At 34.1% G+C, this 17,073-nt stretch overlaps 1 protein-coding gene across 1 annotated transcript in view; it reads left to right on the top strand.

The window, feature by feature from the left end:
- ADGRV1 (adhesion G protein-coupled receptor V1) overlaps positions 1-17,073 on the top strand; it is a gene marked incomplete at its 5' end in the record, with an annotated part of 585,014 nt that overhangs the window by 85,179 nt on the left and 482,762 nt on the right. Inside the window, 6 exon segments of the mRNA XM_079143469.1 lie at positions 1,016-1,231; positions 1,935-2,179; positions 3,366-3,547; positions 4,332-5,143; positions 7,634-7,843; positions 14,553-14,683. Coding sequence (XP_078999595.1) covers positions 1,016-1,231; positions 1,935-2,179; positions 3,366-3,547; positions 4,332-5,143; positions 7,634-7,843; positions 14,553-14,683 — 1,796 coding nt within the window.

Genomic DNA, 17,073 nt, shown 5'->3' with positions numbered 1-17,073 from the left:
TTTGCCTAATAGCAGTGCAGTTAGAATTCTAGTGTTGATTTAAAGGAATAGTAGTATGAATGAGGGGGATTCATGCCTGATTTAAAATTATCTGGATGTGATTCTTACCAGAAAAGACAACTAGCCAAGGCCAGGGCTGTAGATAAGTGGCACATCACTTGCCTAGCATGTGTAAGGCACTGGTTTCAATCTTTGGCACCACATAAAAATAAATAAATAAAATGAAGGCATTCTGTTTATCTACCAAAAAAAAAAAAAAAAAAAAAAAAACCAACAAAACAACAACAACAACAACAACAAAAATAAACAAGCCAGGCTTACCTCATTTGTGCACATTTGAGTATGCACAGCCCTAGGAATACCTGACTGTCTCTTGATAGCCTCATCGATTGACAGGTGGGGGGAGTTAGTCAGTGTTTGAGGAGTTAGTCTGTAGATTCCAAAGGGAACCTCCCTCCTTTCCCTATCTAGTGCTCCTGCCACTCTGAATAGTACTCAGCAGCAGCTTTTTATCCAGCTTTGTAGGAAAGTTTGTCATTTCCAACTGTACACTGAGAATGTTAACATGCCATCTCTGCAATAGTATAATTTATCTTCCTAGTGAGGTTTGAGTTTAGCTCTTTTCTTTGTTCTGAAAGTATTGTACATTTTCTTGTAGATAAGGAGCCACTCACTCTATAGAGAGAGAAGGAAGGAGTGAGGGGAGTAGAGAGGGAAAATGAGAGAGAGAATCTATCTGTACCTAAGAATGTAAGAAGCATCTTCCTGAAAATGAAGGGATGAGGCTGAACACCCTTAGGAAATCTTTTCCATTATCTTATGATATTATCAAATCCAACTTTTATTAGTTTTAGACAAAAATCTCCCTGTTTAGAATAAATATAGTTAATATAAAAAAAAAAAAAAGCTTCCTCAAGTATATCCATGAAGTTTGGTGTAAATATCATTTCCCTAGTGTGTGGAATGTTTATCATATTCTAAATAAGTGCTAACATTTTGCTTTTTGTTCTTGCAGGTGAAGATTACAGTATAGCTTCATCAGATGTGGTCTTGCTAGAAGGGGAAACCAGTAAAGCTGTGCCAATATACATCATCAATGACATCTACCCTGAATTGGAAGAATCTTTCCTCGTGCAGTTGCTGAATGAAACAACAGGAGGAGCGAAACTAGGGGCTTTGACAGAGGCCATCATTATTATTGAGGCTTCTGATGATCCCTATGGATTATTTGGTAATTGGCTTGTTTGCATCTTTTACTTGTTTATATAATTCAAGTATAATGGCCTTTTCTTTTCTGTAGAGACTCAGAATTGATTTTTTTTTCTTTTTTAACCTATATTAGTGATATATAGGACCCCTATGTAGACCAACTGGCATGGCTAGTGGCTATTTTTTAAAAAGGAAGTAAATCACCCCTTAACGTCCCTTAAGACAGAAATCACAAACTCTTAGCTTTTTGTTCGGATTTGGCTCCTAGATGCCTTTTGTTAGTTTTAGATAATTCTTTAAAAAATTAATTTGTAGAAATTGCACTCAGATCTGACTTTCTGGGCTTTCTTGATAAGTAGGAAAGTCTGGAAACATTGAGTCCCCCTTTCCAGCCTAGTATCAGTCATAGGAGCAAATAGGAATACCCCTGGGGACTGGACTGGCTGTGAGTGTAGTCAACCACAGCTCCCACTGGATTTTTTCACTCATGACTGGTACATACCTAACCCCTGTGAACATCTGAGTTTATGATTTCTGCTTTTAGCACAATGAAAAAAAAAATAGTTGGAAACTTTGGCAGGCCTGAAGTTGTATCACAGCATGTTATTCTGCTTTTTGTGGGGCGTAGCTACTTAGGTTGCTTAGGGAGAGAAAGAATCCACTGTAGAAGGGTGCTTGTTAGTTCTGTGTTGACTCAGTATACTTTGTATCTTTCTGCCCTCCAGGTTTTCAGATTACTAAATTTATTGTAGAGGAACCTGAGTTTAACTCAGTGAAGGTAAACCTGCCAATAATTCGAAATTCTGGGACACTCGGCAATGTTACTGTTGAGTGGGTTGCCACCATTAATGGACAGCTTGCTACTGGCGACCTGCGAGTTGTCTCAGGTAATGTGACCTTTGCCCCTGGGGAAACCATTCAAACCTTGTTGTTAGAGGTCCTGGCTGACGACGTTCCGGAGATTGAAGAGGTGAGAGGAATGGCTAGTATAGAATGACACTGTAAATTGTGCCTTGTCTTATAGTGACTAGAACAGATGACTCTGGCTATGACATTTTAGAGAGAATGTCAGATAAATTATTTCTGCAAGAAAGTCCAAAGTATGATAGTGTAAAAATGATCTTTACAAATAATAAGAGCAGGAATATTCTAGAAATAGATTGTGTATACATGCCATTTTATTAGTATAAGTCTTTTTTTGTGTAATTACATTGTATTTTTCAACATTTGTGTTAAATAATTAAAAAATATAAAACTATGTTAACTTTTTCTCCATTTGTTTCATTAGTTTGTATTCATGGTCCCCTTTGGCTTGGGTACAAGCTAATATCAATTTCCATTCTTTATTTATTCTTCAACTATTATTGAGAGTTTACTATATAACAAATATGCTAGGTAATTTTCCTGTAACATATTTTTCATGATGAAGAAGCAATGTGGCAACTAAAATTAGAGTGTCAGTGGGAAAGTTGATTCATCCATCACTAACATATTATCTGAAAATAATTTTAATTTATGAAATTCAAGAATTACTAAAGCTTAGACCTCATGAAATTATATTAGCATTTATTCTTTAATAGTATTAAATTTAAAAGGAGTCCATAAAATTTCTCTTGAATGCAAATCATAATTCACTTCTAAAATATTATTCATTAATATATATAAAACATTTCTTTTTCCTTCTTTCTAAAGGTTGCAATACAATATGATGTTTTTTTTTTTTTCTTTTAAGATTTGTCAGACTTTCCATTTAAGATAACATGGAAAATAAAGCATAATAGATTTGACTTTGCACTAAAATGTATATGTATTATCTTCCCTTAATAAAAAAGGTGTAGGACATAAGTCATATTATTGAAATGATAAACATAAATAGGTATCTTAAAATTGATTCATATGATTATAAAACTGAATATTAAGGAATTGAAACAACCTGTATTATGTATAATCATGCTCTTTTATTAAGTTGATAATGAATTATTCTATTCCATGCTGGGTTTGCAAATGTAATTAAGGAGTTTCTTTGAGTTCATTTATACTTCATTCCATTTTATTCTTCTACTTGTATGGATATGTTTGCTGATTTTTACCTGCATCATTCTTTCTCTAATTTCAGAACTGGGATGCTGTTAAGGAAGTTTTCACTCTATTTTTAGGTTATCCAGGTGCAACTAACTGATGCCTCTGATGGAGGTACAATTGGGTTAGATCGAGTGGCAAATATTATTATTCCTGCCAATGATAATCCATATGGCACAGTAGCCTTTGTTCAGTCAGTTTATCGTGTTCAAGAGCCTCTGGAAAGAAGTTCCTGTGCTAACATCACTGTCAGGCGAAGGTATACGAGGTGGTTGCTGGAATCTGTGGGAGTGATGGGAATCGTGGGTGGTGGGGAAGGATCCTTCTATAATTAAATAATTTAGATTTGGTGCTTTTTCCATATTGTAACTTATTTTATAGGTTAGTTAATGTATTGGTTGAATTATGCCTATTAATGAAAAGACCCATCATACTTACACCTATCATTAGTGAAATGAAAATAGATTATACACCTTTATGATTTCTAATCCCATAAATTTATTACTTTAATCTATGGTCTATTTAAAGTAGAACTTAAACACAACTTTAAAGAACACTCAGATGTTGTTTGAAGGGCTTGATTTTCAGATTTTGTTTTTTCCTGCATTTCTTTTTCGAAACAGTACAGTTTTCACTGTGCTTCTTTAGAAACAGAAAATGTAGGATTGAGGGACCTTGCAGCAAGTCAATACATTTCCTCCAAATGTACTATGACTTGTTATCTTCTGTAAATTCTAGTAATGAAAACTCACCTTGTAATTCCCTTTGGAAATTCTGAAATTAATACCATTTGCATATCTTGCAAGATATTTTCATAACTCAATTAAAAATAAGCATCATTTAAAAATCATTATTTGAAAACTAGCAAAGGTTGGCTACATAAGGAAACAAAATGTTGATAGACATGTAATTAAGAAGCATGTAGTGTTTGTACTATTAGTTTAAACATTTAAAAAAAAAAAAAAAAAAAGGAAAACCACTCTGTGCAATTTGCAGATTACTTTGAATACTTAACCTGTTTTAATTGTCCCTCCACCTTTTAGCGGAGGGCACTTTGGGCAGCTGTTGTTGTTCTACAGTACTTCCGACATTGATGTAGTGACTCTTGCGGTTGAGGAAGGTGAAGATTTACTGTCCTACTATGAATCTCCAATTCAAGGGGTGCCTGACCCACTTTGGAGAACTTGGGTGAATGTCTCTGCAGTGGGGGAACCCCAGTACACCTGTGCCACTCTGTGCCTCAAAGAACATGCTTGCTCAGCGTTTTCATTTTTCAGTGCTTCAGAGGGTCCCCAATGTTTTTGGATGACATCCTGGATCAACCCAATTGTCAACAATTCAGATTTCTGGACCTACAGGAAAAACATGACCAGAGTAGCCTCTCTTTTTAGTGGTCAAGCTGTGGCTGGTAGTGACTATGAGCCTGTGACAAGGCAGTGGGCCATAATGCTGGAAGGTGATGAATTTGCGAATCTCACAGTTTCTATTCTTCCTGATGATTTTCCAGAGATGGACGAGAGTTTCCTAATTTCTCTCCTTGAAGTTCATCTCATGAACATCACAGCCACTTTTAAAAATCAGCCAACCATAGGACAGCCAAATACTTCTACAGTTATCATAGCACTAAATGGTGATGCCTTTGGAGTGTTTGTGATCTACAGTATTAGTCCCAATACCTCAGAAGACGGCTTGTTTGTCGAAGTTCAGGAGCAGCCTCAGACCTTGGTGGAGTTGGTGATCCACAGGACAGGAGGCAGCTTAGGTCAGGTGACTGTTGAATGGCGTGTTGTTGGTGGAACAGCTACTGAAGGTTTAGATTTTATAGGTGCTGGAGATATTCTGACTTTTGCTGAAGGTGAGTCATGGTTCTAAATGGATTTCAATTTTCCCTGGTAAAGTCATCAGAGTCAATTTTTATGATAATGTTCATAACAGTTCTTGCTTATATGTGTATTACTGTGTGTTTATTCTTGCTAATTTATAGAAGCGTAGTATGGTTTTGGCAAAAATAGGAATTAATTGGCTTATTAATGATTGATGTGACATATATAGGCAGATATGACCCTATATGTATCTTTTTAATTTATTGAAAAGATTTTCAGGTAATATATGAATTTTATCCCTTTATGCATGATAGTAGTGCCTTTAGATGCAACTATAAGGCTAATTTTATTTTGTAAGAAAAATTACAAGAATGCTATGTACTTAAAACCAACGTGTGGGTAAGTGATACTACCTAGGCAAACTTATGGGCATTTTCAAATACACTAGACAAGTCAGGATAAATCTTCAATGGAAAGAATTTAAAAGTAAAATAGTATAAAATTTGTTGACTGCATTCATATTAAATTAAACTTAGTGTAGATTAATCTATAATACTGTCCTTAGACTTGGGTGGGATCACAAAAATTTATATATAGTGTAATTATATATATGGTCAACAAAGTAAAAGTAGGGTCATATTCACTAATTCTTTTTAGGACTAGTTGAATCATCTGATATCTAAGATTAGAAAAGTTCATATGTTTAAAATAGTTTAATTGGATGTGGGAAAATTTTTATTGAAATCATTGTTTAAATCCTGATTGGGCAATTATAGATTCCATAAAAATTTTTTAATATGGAGTTTTCCTGATTGAAGAAGTAATATTCATAAGACTCTCACAATATACAATGAAGTGAAGGAAATAAATCTTAATTCATAGTTCCATATCTAGGTTCAGTTCATTATATCTGTTGTTTAACTTTTTAATCCAAGCATGTTTTTTATTAAACTAGTTAGGGGTCATGGTACAGGCATCCTTTGAAAAGGTAAACTTTTTGAAGCATCTAATAAGCACTGTGTTTTAGAATGTGCTTTTAAAAGAGTGGAAAACATTTTTATAATGTTTATTCCTTAAGAAATGACTTGGGGAATAGTGGAATATGATATGATTGATGGAAGGGGATAGTTTGGTAATTGATAACATTTTTCCCTGTTTCAAAAAGGGAATAATGATAATGTAATGAGGACAGAGTGGTGATAAAAATTTAAAGTTAGATTTTCTGGTGACTCTGATAACTACAAAGAAAGTTATTATACGCAGTAATATCATTATACAAATTATTATTTCCTTCAATTGTAATTTTTGCACCACATAAAATGGACTGTATTTTATATTTAACCTAGATTAATATTAGATAACATGTACTGTCTTGAGGCGATCTGGACATTGCTGTATTGATGGGAATGCATCAAGATCAGGAGGGAGAAACTATGCATTTAATTTGCTTTCTCCTGTTTCCTGTCTTTTCTTTTTCACCCTCTTTCATCCTCTTTCCAGAGTCGGGAGGAAGTAGATTTGGATTCCACAGGCTGAACCACAGAAGCAGTATTTGCTTCCAGGTGCTCACTGGTGCCCTATCTACGACTACATTCTAGATCAAATTGCAAAGTAGATTGTTTGGCCCCACTGGCCATCTTGCCTCCTTTTGAATTCATTTTCTGCCTATTTCCTACAGTGCCCTACATCCTGGAAGTTGGTTCTTGGTGTTGTCTGGTTGCCCAAAGGCTTATCTTATTCATGCTGGTTCTTTTCCTTGGAATTTGTCATCCCTTTCCTGCCCTGACCTCATCCTGCCATGTTGACCACAGTTCCCTATGTGTTCCTGGTTTTTCAGGGAGTGATGGGTTGAATACCTGGTTAAAATTTTTCCATAATAGGGACTGGGGCTGTAGCCCAGTGGCAAAACACTTGCCTAGCATGTGTGAGGCACTGGATTCGATCCTCAGCAACACATAAAAACATAAACAAATAAAGGCATGTTGTCCATCTACAACTACAAAAAAATTTTTTTAAAAATTTTTTGCACAATAATGTCAGAATGAGAGTGAGACCCCATTGTCTTTAAGGGAACAATTCTTAGACAGAAAATGCTTTTAAAGCTTACTCTCAGGCTGGGAATGCAGCTCAGTTGGCAAAGTGCTTGCCTTGCATGCACAAGGCCCTGGGTTCAATCTCCAGCACCACGAAAAAAAAAAAAAAAGCTTCCTCTTGACTTAGGTCATTGGAAATAAAGCTGTGATTCTTTGAAATAATTCTACCCTTTAACTTTTTAGTAACTTAAAATGTTCCTCTACACATTAATGAAAGTTTACAGTGTTTTATATGTAAAAAATATATAGATGAACAAAGAAAATTTGATTTTAATGCTGCTAAGATTGCCCCAAATACTGAGCTATTATAATTAACTCATGTTATTTTTTACTTCATTTTGTAAGATAGAAATTATTTTGGGCCTTTCTGAGTTTTCTGTGTTCATGATTTTGTTACTGTGGTTTTTAATTCCATGAAATTTTTTATAGGTGAAACCAAAAAGACAGCCATTTTAACCATTCTGGATGATTCTGATCCAGAGGACGATGAAAGCATCATAGTCAGTTTGGTGTACACTGAAGGAGGAAGTAGAATTTTGCCCAGCTCCGACACTGTTAGAGTGAATATTTTGGCCAATGACAATGTGGCAGGAATTGTTAGCTTTCAGACAGCTTCCAGATCTGTCATAGGCCATGAAGGTGGGTTATTTTTTTTGAGCGCATTCATTTTCTTTTCTATGAATGTCATTTTTTGCCTAGTCTTTTAAAGATTGTTATTTTTTTCTTTTAATTATTTTGTTGAACTGTGTGTTTTCATCTGATTGGGACATATTTGGGAAAGGGCTTAGTGAACTGCTTAACTAGATGTAGGAGGCTTGCAGAATGATTCTGTGTTCCAGCTTGCCACTCTCTTTTGGTGTGATTTTAGTAGTCAACCCTGAGATGCTCAGCTTTCTCATCTGTTAAATGATAAAATATTATTTATTTCATAGAATTAAATGAGCTAATAAATGTAAAGTGCTTAGCACAGTTCTTGGCAAATGTAATATATACTTTTTAGTAGCCATTGCTATTAAACAGTGAAATATTGGCTCACTGTTAAAAACAAGTACTAGATTAAAATCAGTGAACATTTTAACCTTGATTTTATATTGTTTTCGTATGTTTTATAAAGAGTGCCAAACTGAAAAATCTTATGTAATATTTATATTTTGCCTTGAAACACTATAATTTTCTTGAATCCTTATTTTTTATTTCATATCATAAATATATATAGGCTAATTTTTTTGTTTTAGATATTACAACTGTTTTGTTTTTGTCTTTGAATAAGCCTATTTTGGAGATTTAAAAAAAATTTACAGATTGTTTCACCACATTGTTTGTATTTGGAGTTAAAAAATAATTTTAAAGAGTTAAGAAATGTGAATGATATAGATCATGTATATGGATTGCACAGATGAGAAAACAAAACTGAAAGAGACCAAGTGACTTGACAAAATCAAGTAACTAATTTGTGACTGTGCTGGAATCTGAATATATTTCACTGTTTACTGTCTCCTTAGTATATACTTCCCGTTTGAAAGTTTATTGAACTTACTTATGTAAATGTTTGAGCCATTTTCTGACACTCTTTTATTAATGGTTTAGAATTGCATGTTGTCATAGTAATAATGATTAAGAGTGACTAACAAATTGCCATAACCCAATCTAAAGACAAAAAATTATTTATAAAATAATATAAATGAAATGTCACTGCTGGGATAGTTAATATTAATGACAAGAAGAACATTTATAAGGTATTTTCTGTGTGACAGTTGCTCCACTTCAGTTACTTCACTTAATTTTAGCAGCAGTCCTATGAACTGGGTATAATAGAATACATGAGATTTTTACTTAAGTAAATTGAATTGGAGATGAGATGTGGAACTTTAAATCCAACTGTGTTGGAATCCAAAGCCCACACTTACAGGGCACATTGTGAGGAAAGACCTCATTCTGTTTGAATTTATTTGCTGCAGAACCTGACAATCCAGAAATTTTTATAAATATGTGAAGTGATTTGAGGTGAAAGAGTAATGAATTTGAGTAATAATGTCCATGTGAAAGAAAGAATTTAGTCAGAAACTCTAATTCTCTCTCAGGTTAGAGATAGAAGTTGGATTTTCAGAGATGATAGTTGAAATCAGGAAAATACAATCTCTGGGAACATAATAGAAAAACAAGTTATCAAAGATGGGACCATGTAGAACACCAGGCTAAGATACTGGGAAAGGTAAGAACTGAGAGGAGAAAGGGGTCAGAAGAAACTAGGGAGAAATGTTCATTAGTTACCAGAAGAAGGAAGTAATTAGTCAGTGGGTCTCATACTAATGTGACCAACAAGCAAGATTAAATTTTCAAATGGGCTAGAGAAAATAGTAGCAGATGTGGATGGATTGTAAAGGAGAATTGGGAATAGAAAGAGGATATCTAAGGATAAACTAAAGGATGTAGTGGCCTGTGAGGAGTGCTCCTCAAAGAAGGGTCCTCGGGTCGCGGTTGTGGCTCAGTGGTAGAATGTGAGGCACTGGGTTCGATTCTCAGCACCACATAAAAATAAATCAAATAAAGGTATTTTTTCCATCTACAGCAACAACAACAATAACAGCAACTCTAAAGCTGGGTTCTCAGGCCTGTTTCCATTCACAGAGTGCTAATGGTCTATGATCAGATAAGATTATTAACTTTTACACTTTGCCATGATATCCAAAAGCATTTTCTCTGGGCTTGTAGTCCATGTGTTCTTTTGCTATTTAACTTACATAGTCATTCAATTTATTGTATTTTACAAGAATGTCATTCTATAATGGATTAAGGCAAACAGAAGAAAATAAGCCTTTGTCTTTCATGGCATAAATATTTTTAAAAAATTTTTTTAGTTGTCCATGGTTCTTTATTTATTTATATGTGGTGCTGAGAATCAAACCCAGTACCTCACACATGCTAGGCAAGTGCTCTACCACTGAGCTACAACCCTAGCCTTTTCATGGCATACAGTTTTGAGAAGCACTGCTTGTTGGCCATGGGAACAAGGAAAGGAGCAACATTGGAGAAAAATTAAAGAGCAGTATCTTGAATTTGCTTTTGATTTGTTGGAGAAATTTGGGGGAGGAAAATATTATATAAGTAGAGAATTTAAGTGTTGATGGTATGGAGGCTACAAATAAGGCTAGAGGCCAGGAGGATTAGATTAGATTTAAGAAGGAGTTTAGAGCTAGACTAGGCATGTGCTTTGCTGTGATATGATGGAATTTTGTTTTTAAAGACTACAAAAGTATGAATTTCCAGCATCACCTTAAGGGGATTTTAACTGTAAGGTAAATAGTGTTGTGAACATGCATTCTCTGTCTGGTGATGATGGTAATGCATGGTTTCTGAAGAAACCAAAACTCTCCTGCTGGGTACCAAAGCATCTTAGAAAAATTGCAGATAGTAGCACCTGTAGTCTCTTTGGGCTGGATGAACTTCACCTTGAAAACCATATTCTGGTATCTTCAGTTTTCAACACCTGAATATGTATCTGCAGGAGATGCAAAGAAGAAAAGGGATTTTAATTAAGATAAATAGTCCAAGTGGGTTATTGGTTAAAAATTTGCATCAGCATACCAGTCTATGAATATGTGTTCGGTATAGGAAAGAAAACACTGAATTGTTTTTATTGTTTGCATGAGCACTCCTTAGATATTTTATATTTCAAATAAAAATGAAGAGTGATTTCTATTTTTTATTTACTTTTTATCCCTTTTTTCTAAGCCATTTTCTAGAGCCTAAATTAATTTTATTTTTTCAAAATCATAATGAACTTAAGAATTCAGTATGTTTTGTATGTATTCTCTATAATATTACAACAAAAACTTCATAAAGAAATGTGTATTAAGACAAGTTTACTGAAGTGAACTAATGAAAACTTCATGGTGATAATTCAAAGATAACTGCTAAACAAATAGACTAAAAAAAATTGTGCTGTGTGGGCCCTCGACAATGTTAACATTGCTTCTGGCTAGTGTTGGAGCTTCATTTCTGTGATTAGATTTAAAATGTGGCTGATGCTGGACTTTGGGCTCTAGAATTCCATTTGTGATTTATGGGAAGGAATTGCTTTAGTGTGTAATGATGTATTGAATTCTGAGGAATCCTATTTCTATGTTTTGTCCTAAAGCAATTGGAGAGATGTGCAATGGTAAATATTACTCTTTTCAAATGTAACGGACAGAATTTAGAAATATGGGACAATGGATTTTACTGTGATTGCAAATGGTGCATAAATGTACTCTTTATAAACCTATGTAAGATATTTCACTCACCCAGCTCAGCAGCATCATAATCATCATGTCATGTTCAATGGATTTAAAATTTTTCCTTTTTGGAGACAGCATGAAGCTTTTTTACATAAAGATTTGAATAAGACATGTAATTCTTTTTAACAATACCAATATAGGAGTGTTATATTAGATATTAGTTTTTTTAAACCATGTTCCTATTGACAGTCTGGTTCAAATTATTCGTTCCTGTAATATTTAACCCGTTTTCATTGTAGAGGCAATGAATTTGGGTGATATGTGTGTGTGTGTGTGTGTGTGTGTATACATATGTATGTATGTATATTTATCATGTATACATTTATTGACTAAGCTATTTTTCTGTATAGTTGCTATTTATCTTTATAAAAAGAATCCTGGTTTTGGGAATAAGTGGATAAAACACTCGGGGTTATTAAAATGCATTTTTAATTTGTATTCTTTATCTGCATAAGGCTAGGTCTAGACACTATTTGATAGCGCTTCAGCCTGAAGGTTGAAATATGGTGCCCACTCTGGGTGGACTGTGTGAATGACATATCAAGATGATTTTCAAGTAATGTGGTCAGACTGGTAGCTGAGGGTGCTCCTCAGGCTTTCATCCTTGGCAAAAACCAGGAGGCAGTGGACCACCTAGTAAAACGTTTGTTATGGGATAACTTGAACATATATGATCGTCAGGATTTTCCTCCTGTCCTTTGTCTTAGGTTTCGAAGACTAAGCACTTGTTTCTGAGTTTTTCTTTTTCCTATGACTGTTGGTTAACTCCTTGTTGCTAGAAAGTGTCCTCCTGTGGTATAGCCAGTACTTTTCCCCCAGAGGTATTTTAAATAGACCTGGCTTCAGGGAATCTCTCTTAATTGCTTGGAAAAATTTTTATACTCTTCTTATTGTTGACATGATGAATTTTTAATAGGCTTATAAGATTGTGTGTTTAAGAAATACTTGCTTACCTTTCATTTATCTAGGTGTGTGTGTGTGTGTGTGTGTGTGTGTGCGCGCGCGCACCATGTGTACCATGCTTCAAATTTTGTTTCTTGGAATGTTTTCTTGGAAGTTACTTTTATGGCAACTTGTTAAATTTTTAGAAGTGAAATTTATTAAGTAGTGTTAGACGTTGAGTATTTTTCCATGTAGCAAGTTCGTGGGAAGACTTTTTTTCTTCCTTCAACATTTCACTTTTGTTTTAACATCAGAATGGAATGTTGATTTCCAAATCTTTATATATAAATTTCAGGCACAATTTTTTATTAAACACTCCTTCAACATGGATATTTATTGACCTACATTTTTTCTTGATTTGTATTTTCTTTGCACTTTTTGCATTTAATCAAACTATCATAATTTTATTTTTGAACTTCTACCAGATTTGAGATTCCTAAATATTTGAAAACCATGACTTCAGAAAACTTTTTGTTTGTATCACCAGGCAACACTGCAGTTGAAACATTTTAACTTGAAGGATTTTCATATGCTTTTCAGTAACAAACTATTTTTCAACACAAACTTGCTCTAATAAGAAGTTTGTGTGCTTTGCAATAGAGAAGATCCAGAGTTTGATAGTGGTGTGTATATTTTGTTCAAATGAGTCATACAAATGTAAAAAATTTAAATGATATGCTGGCAATTATGGCTGATTGTACAATTTTTTTCTGTTATACCTAAACCTTTAGAAAATTTGATTCTTCACTTGTAGTTCCTGTGTGCTAAGGAAAAAAGAAAAAGGAAAAGTCAATATTTAGAGTACTAATGTTTCTACTGAAATACTTAAAATGAATTAAAAAATTTTTGTGATGCTTTTACCTTTTTCTATGTATTCTCTACTCTCCCTAAATAATTCCTTACATTAAATTTGTGTTAAAATTTAATATGAAAATTTTAGTTTTTTTTAGTAATTAACATGAGTTTCTAAATTAATGAATCAATGATATTTTAATTGAGAAATTTCTATTAAAATATGTATTCACTTTTATTATCTTCAGAAATATAAACTGTAGTAGTTTGATAAAATATTAGAAAAAGGTATTTATATTTTATTGTTGTATCTCTATATATCCCTACTCCCCTTGTTCAAAAAAATGTTGGAAGACTTGACTTATATACATCAAACCTATTTGGATAACTAAGTAAAAGTGACTTTTAAATGAGTATTTGTGAATTTCAATTTATGTCTGTGCTACAAAATTTGTATAAGGATGTGTTCTTTTAAACCTTTTAAGCATTGTTCTGTTTATCTTTTTGTAACAGTATTCTTTATTTTTCATTAGAATACATTAACCTGTATTTATCATCATATAAAACGAGTGAATTGAGTATTTTTCAGCAAGTCACATAGTCATCAGCTTAATTCCTAGCAACTTTCTTCTCACTTCTAGCACTTTGAAAAAAAAGTTCTTCTGATTTTCTCAAGTTTTATATAATAATACATAGAGATAAAAACCAGGAATGGGAAGTATCTAAAATACTCAGTTATCAAAATGACTGTGACTTTGATGAAGTTACAGACATTGATATACAGATTTGACACCTTTCCTTTGTATTTCTTTTTATAAAACAAAATCATTGATGGTATATGTAAGTTAAAATCTTAAAGAAATGTGATTTTCAGGTATTTGCAAGCATTTTTATGCATGCATTGTGCAAAATCACATTGCATACCGGTGTAAGGAATTTGTTTCCTTTTGAGAAGTGAAGAAAGAATTTACTTGTGTTATAGTTTTGACCATGAGGACTTCATTATTTTCTTTGACTTACAGAACATTCATGTTCTGGTGCATGTTTTGAAGTGGATACTAGTTTGTGTTTCCCATTTTAGCATGTGCTCTTGTAATTTTTACATACTAAATTTCTTGAAGTTCTACCTGATGAAAGTATTTTAGAAGTGGGATCCCAGCGTTAATAAGCAAAAAGCATGTATAAAGCTTCTAGAGAATTCGAACAGATCAGCTTTGTAATGTTCTTGGAAAAGTTGCTGCAGTAGTTGCATGCTTGAGATTTGGGTTTTGTTGAGTTCAAATGTGAATGCTCATTTTTCCATTAAGCACTTACTAATGAGGACATTTCATTTGCAGGAGAAATGTTGCAATTTCTTGTGATAAGAACACCTCCTGGTCGAGGAAATGTTACTGTTGACTGGAAAATTATTGGACAAAATTTAGAATTCAATTTTGCTAACTTTACTGGACAACTCTTCTTTCCTGAGGTAATACCACAAAGAAATTTTCACCATAAATTTCTAGGATGAAACTGTGTATTGTGAGGAAAATGGGATAGAAAATCAACATCACTGTATTGCAGTTATTATCATTCTTATTCACACCCATTGGTATGAATTCTTATTTGATGATATGTTTATTCTTTTTCTCTTCATTTCCACTGTTTTGAGTGTTAAGCCAAAGTTATTATCCTCCACTTATGCACCGCAGTGTACTGCTGGTAACTGGCATCCCTGCAACACTGTTATCTTTTTTCCCTTGCTCCATTTTTTCTAATCTCCAGTGCTATAGAAATCTCCCCAACTTACTGCCTTGTGTGAAGGTTTTTTTTTTTTTTAAGTTTCTTTTTTTTTCTTTTTTTATTGTAAACAAAGGGGATACATGTTGTTTCTCTGTTTGTACATGGCGTAAAGGCATACCATTTGTGTAATCATAAATTTACATAGAGTAATGTTGTTTGATTCATTCTGTTATTTTTTCCCTTCCCCCACCCCTCCCACCCCTCTTTTCCCTCTATACAGTCCTTCCTTCCTCCATACTTGCCCCCTCCCTAACCCTAACTCTAACCCTAACACTAACACTTCCCTCCCCCCATTATGTGTCATCATCCACTTATTAGCGATATCATTTGTCCTTTGGCTTTTTGAGATTGGCTTATCTCACTTAGCATGATATTCTCCAATTTCATCCATTTGCCTGCAAATGCCATTATTTTATCATTCTTTATGCCTGAGTAATATTCCATTGTATATATATACGACAGTTTCTTTATCCATTCATCAATTGAAGGACATCTAGGTTGGTTCCACAGTCTGGCTATTGTGAATTGAGCAGCTATGAACATTGATGTGGCTGTATCTCTTTAGTATGCTGATTTTAAGTCCTTTGGGTATAGACCAAGGAGTGGGATAGCTGGGTCAAATGGTGGTTCCATTTAAAGTTTTCGAAGGAATCTCCACACTGCTTTCCAGAGTGGCTACACTAATTTGCAGCCCCACCAGCAATGTATGAGTGTACCTTTCTCCCCACATCCTCGCCAACACCTGTTGTTGCTTGTATTCTTGATCATTGCCATTCTAATTGGGGTGAGATGGCATCTTAGGGTGGTTTTGATTTGCATTTCTCTTATTACTAGAGATGTTGAACATTTTTTCATATGTTTGTTGATTGCTTGTAGATCTTCTTCAGTGAAGTGTCTATTCATTTCCTTAGCCCATTTGTCGACTGGATTATTTGTATTCTTGGAGTAGAGTTTTTTGAGTTCTTTATAGATTCTGGAGATTAGTGCTCTATCTGAAGTATGATTGGCAAAGATTTTCTCCCACTCTGTAGGCTCTTTCTTCGCATTGCTGATAGTTTCCTTTGCTGAGAGAAAGCTTTTTAGTTTCAATCTATCCCAGTTATTGATTCTTGCTTTTATTTCTTGGGCTATGGGAGTCCTGTTGAGGAAGTCTGGTCCTAAGCCAACATGTTGAAGATCTGGACCTACTTTTTCTTCTATAATCTGCAGGGTCTCTGGTCTGATTCCGAGGTCCTTAATCCATTTTGAGTTTAGTTTCGTGCATGGTGAGAGATATGGGTTTAGTGTCATTCTGTTGCATATGGATTTCCAATTCTCCCAGCACCATTTGTTGAAGAGGCTATCTTTTCTCCATTGCATATTTTTGGCCCCTTTGTCTAGTATGAGAAAATTGTATTTATTTGGGTTTGTGTCCGTGTCCTCTATTCTGTACCATTGATCTACCTGTCTATTTTGGTACCAATACCATGCCGTTTTTGTTACTATTGCTTTGTAGTAGAGTTGAAGATCTGGTATTGCGATACCCCCTGTTTCACTCTTCCTGCTAAGGATTGCTTTAGCTATTCTGGGTTTCTTATTCTTCCAGATGAATTTCATGATTGCTTGCTCTATTTCTGTAAGGTATGTCATTGGGATTTTAATTGGAATTGCATTGAATTTGTATAGCACTTTAGGTAGTATGACCATTTTGACAATATTAATTCTTCCTATCCAAGAACATGGAAGATCTTTCCATCTTCTAAGGTGTTCTTTAATTTCTTTCTTTAGTGTTCTGTAGTTCTCATTGTAGAAGTCTTTCACCTCTTTTGTGAGATTGATTCCCAAGTATTTTTATTTTTTTCGAGGCTATTGTGAATGGGGTAGTTTTCCTAATTTCTCTTTCTGAAGATTCATCACTTATGTACAAAAATGCATTGGATTTATGAGCATTGATCTTGTAACCTGCTACTTTACTGAATTCACTTATGAGTTCTAAGAGTTTTCTAGTGGAATTTCCAGGTTCCTCTAAATACATAATCATGTCATCAGCGAACAGGGATAGTTTGAGTTCTTCTTTTCCAATTCATATCCCTTTAA

This window comes from Sciurus vulgaris, assembly GCF_902686455.1.
Source record: "Sciurus vulgaris genome assembly, chromosome: 6".
Classification (NCBI taxonomy): Eukaryota; Metazoa; Chordata; class Mammalia; order Rodentia; family Sciuridae; genus Sciurus; species Sciurus vulgaris.
This window is presented reverse-complemented; position numbering and strand designations above follow the sequence as displayed.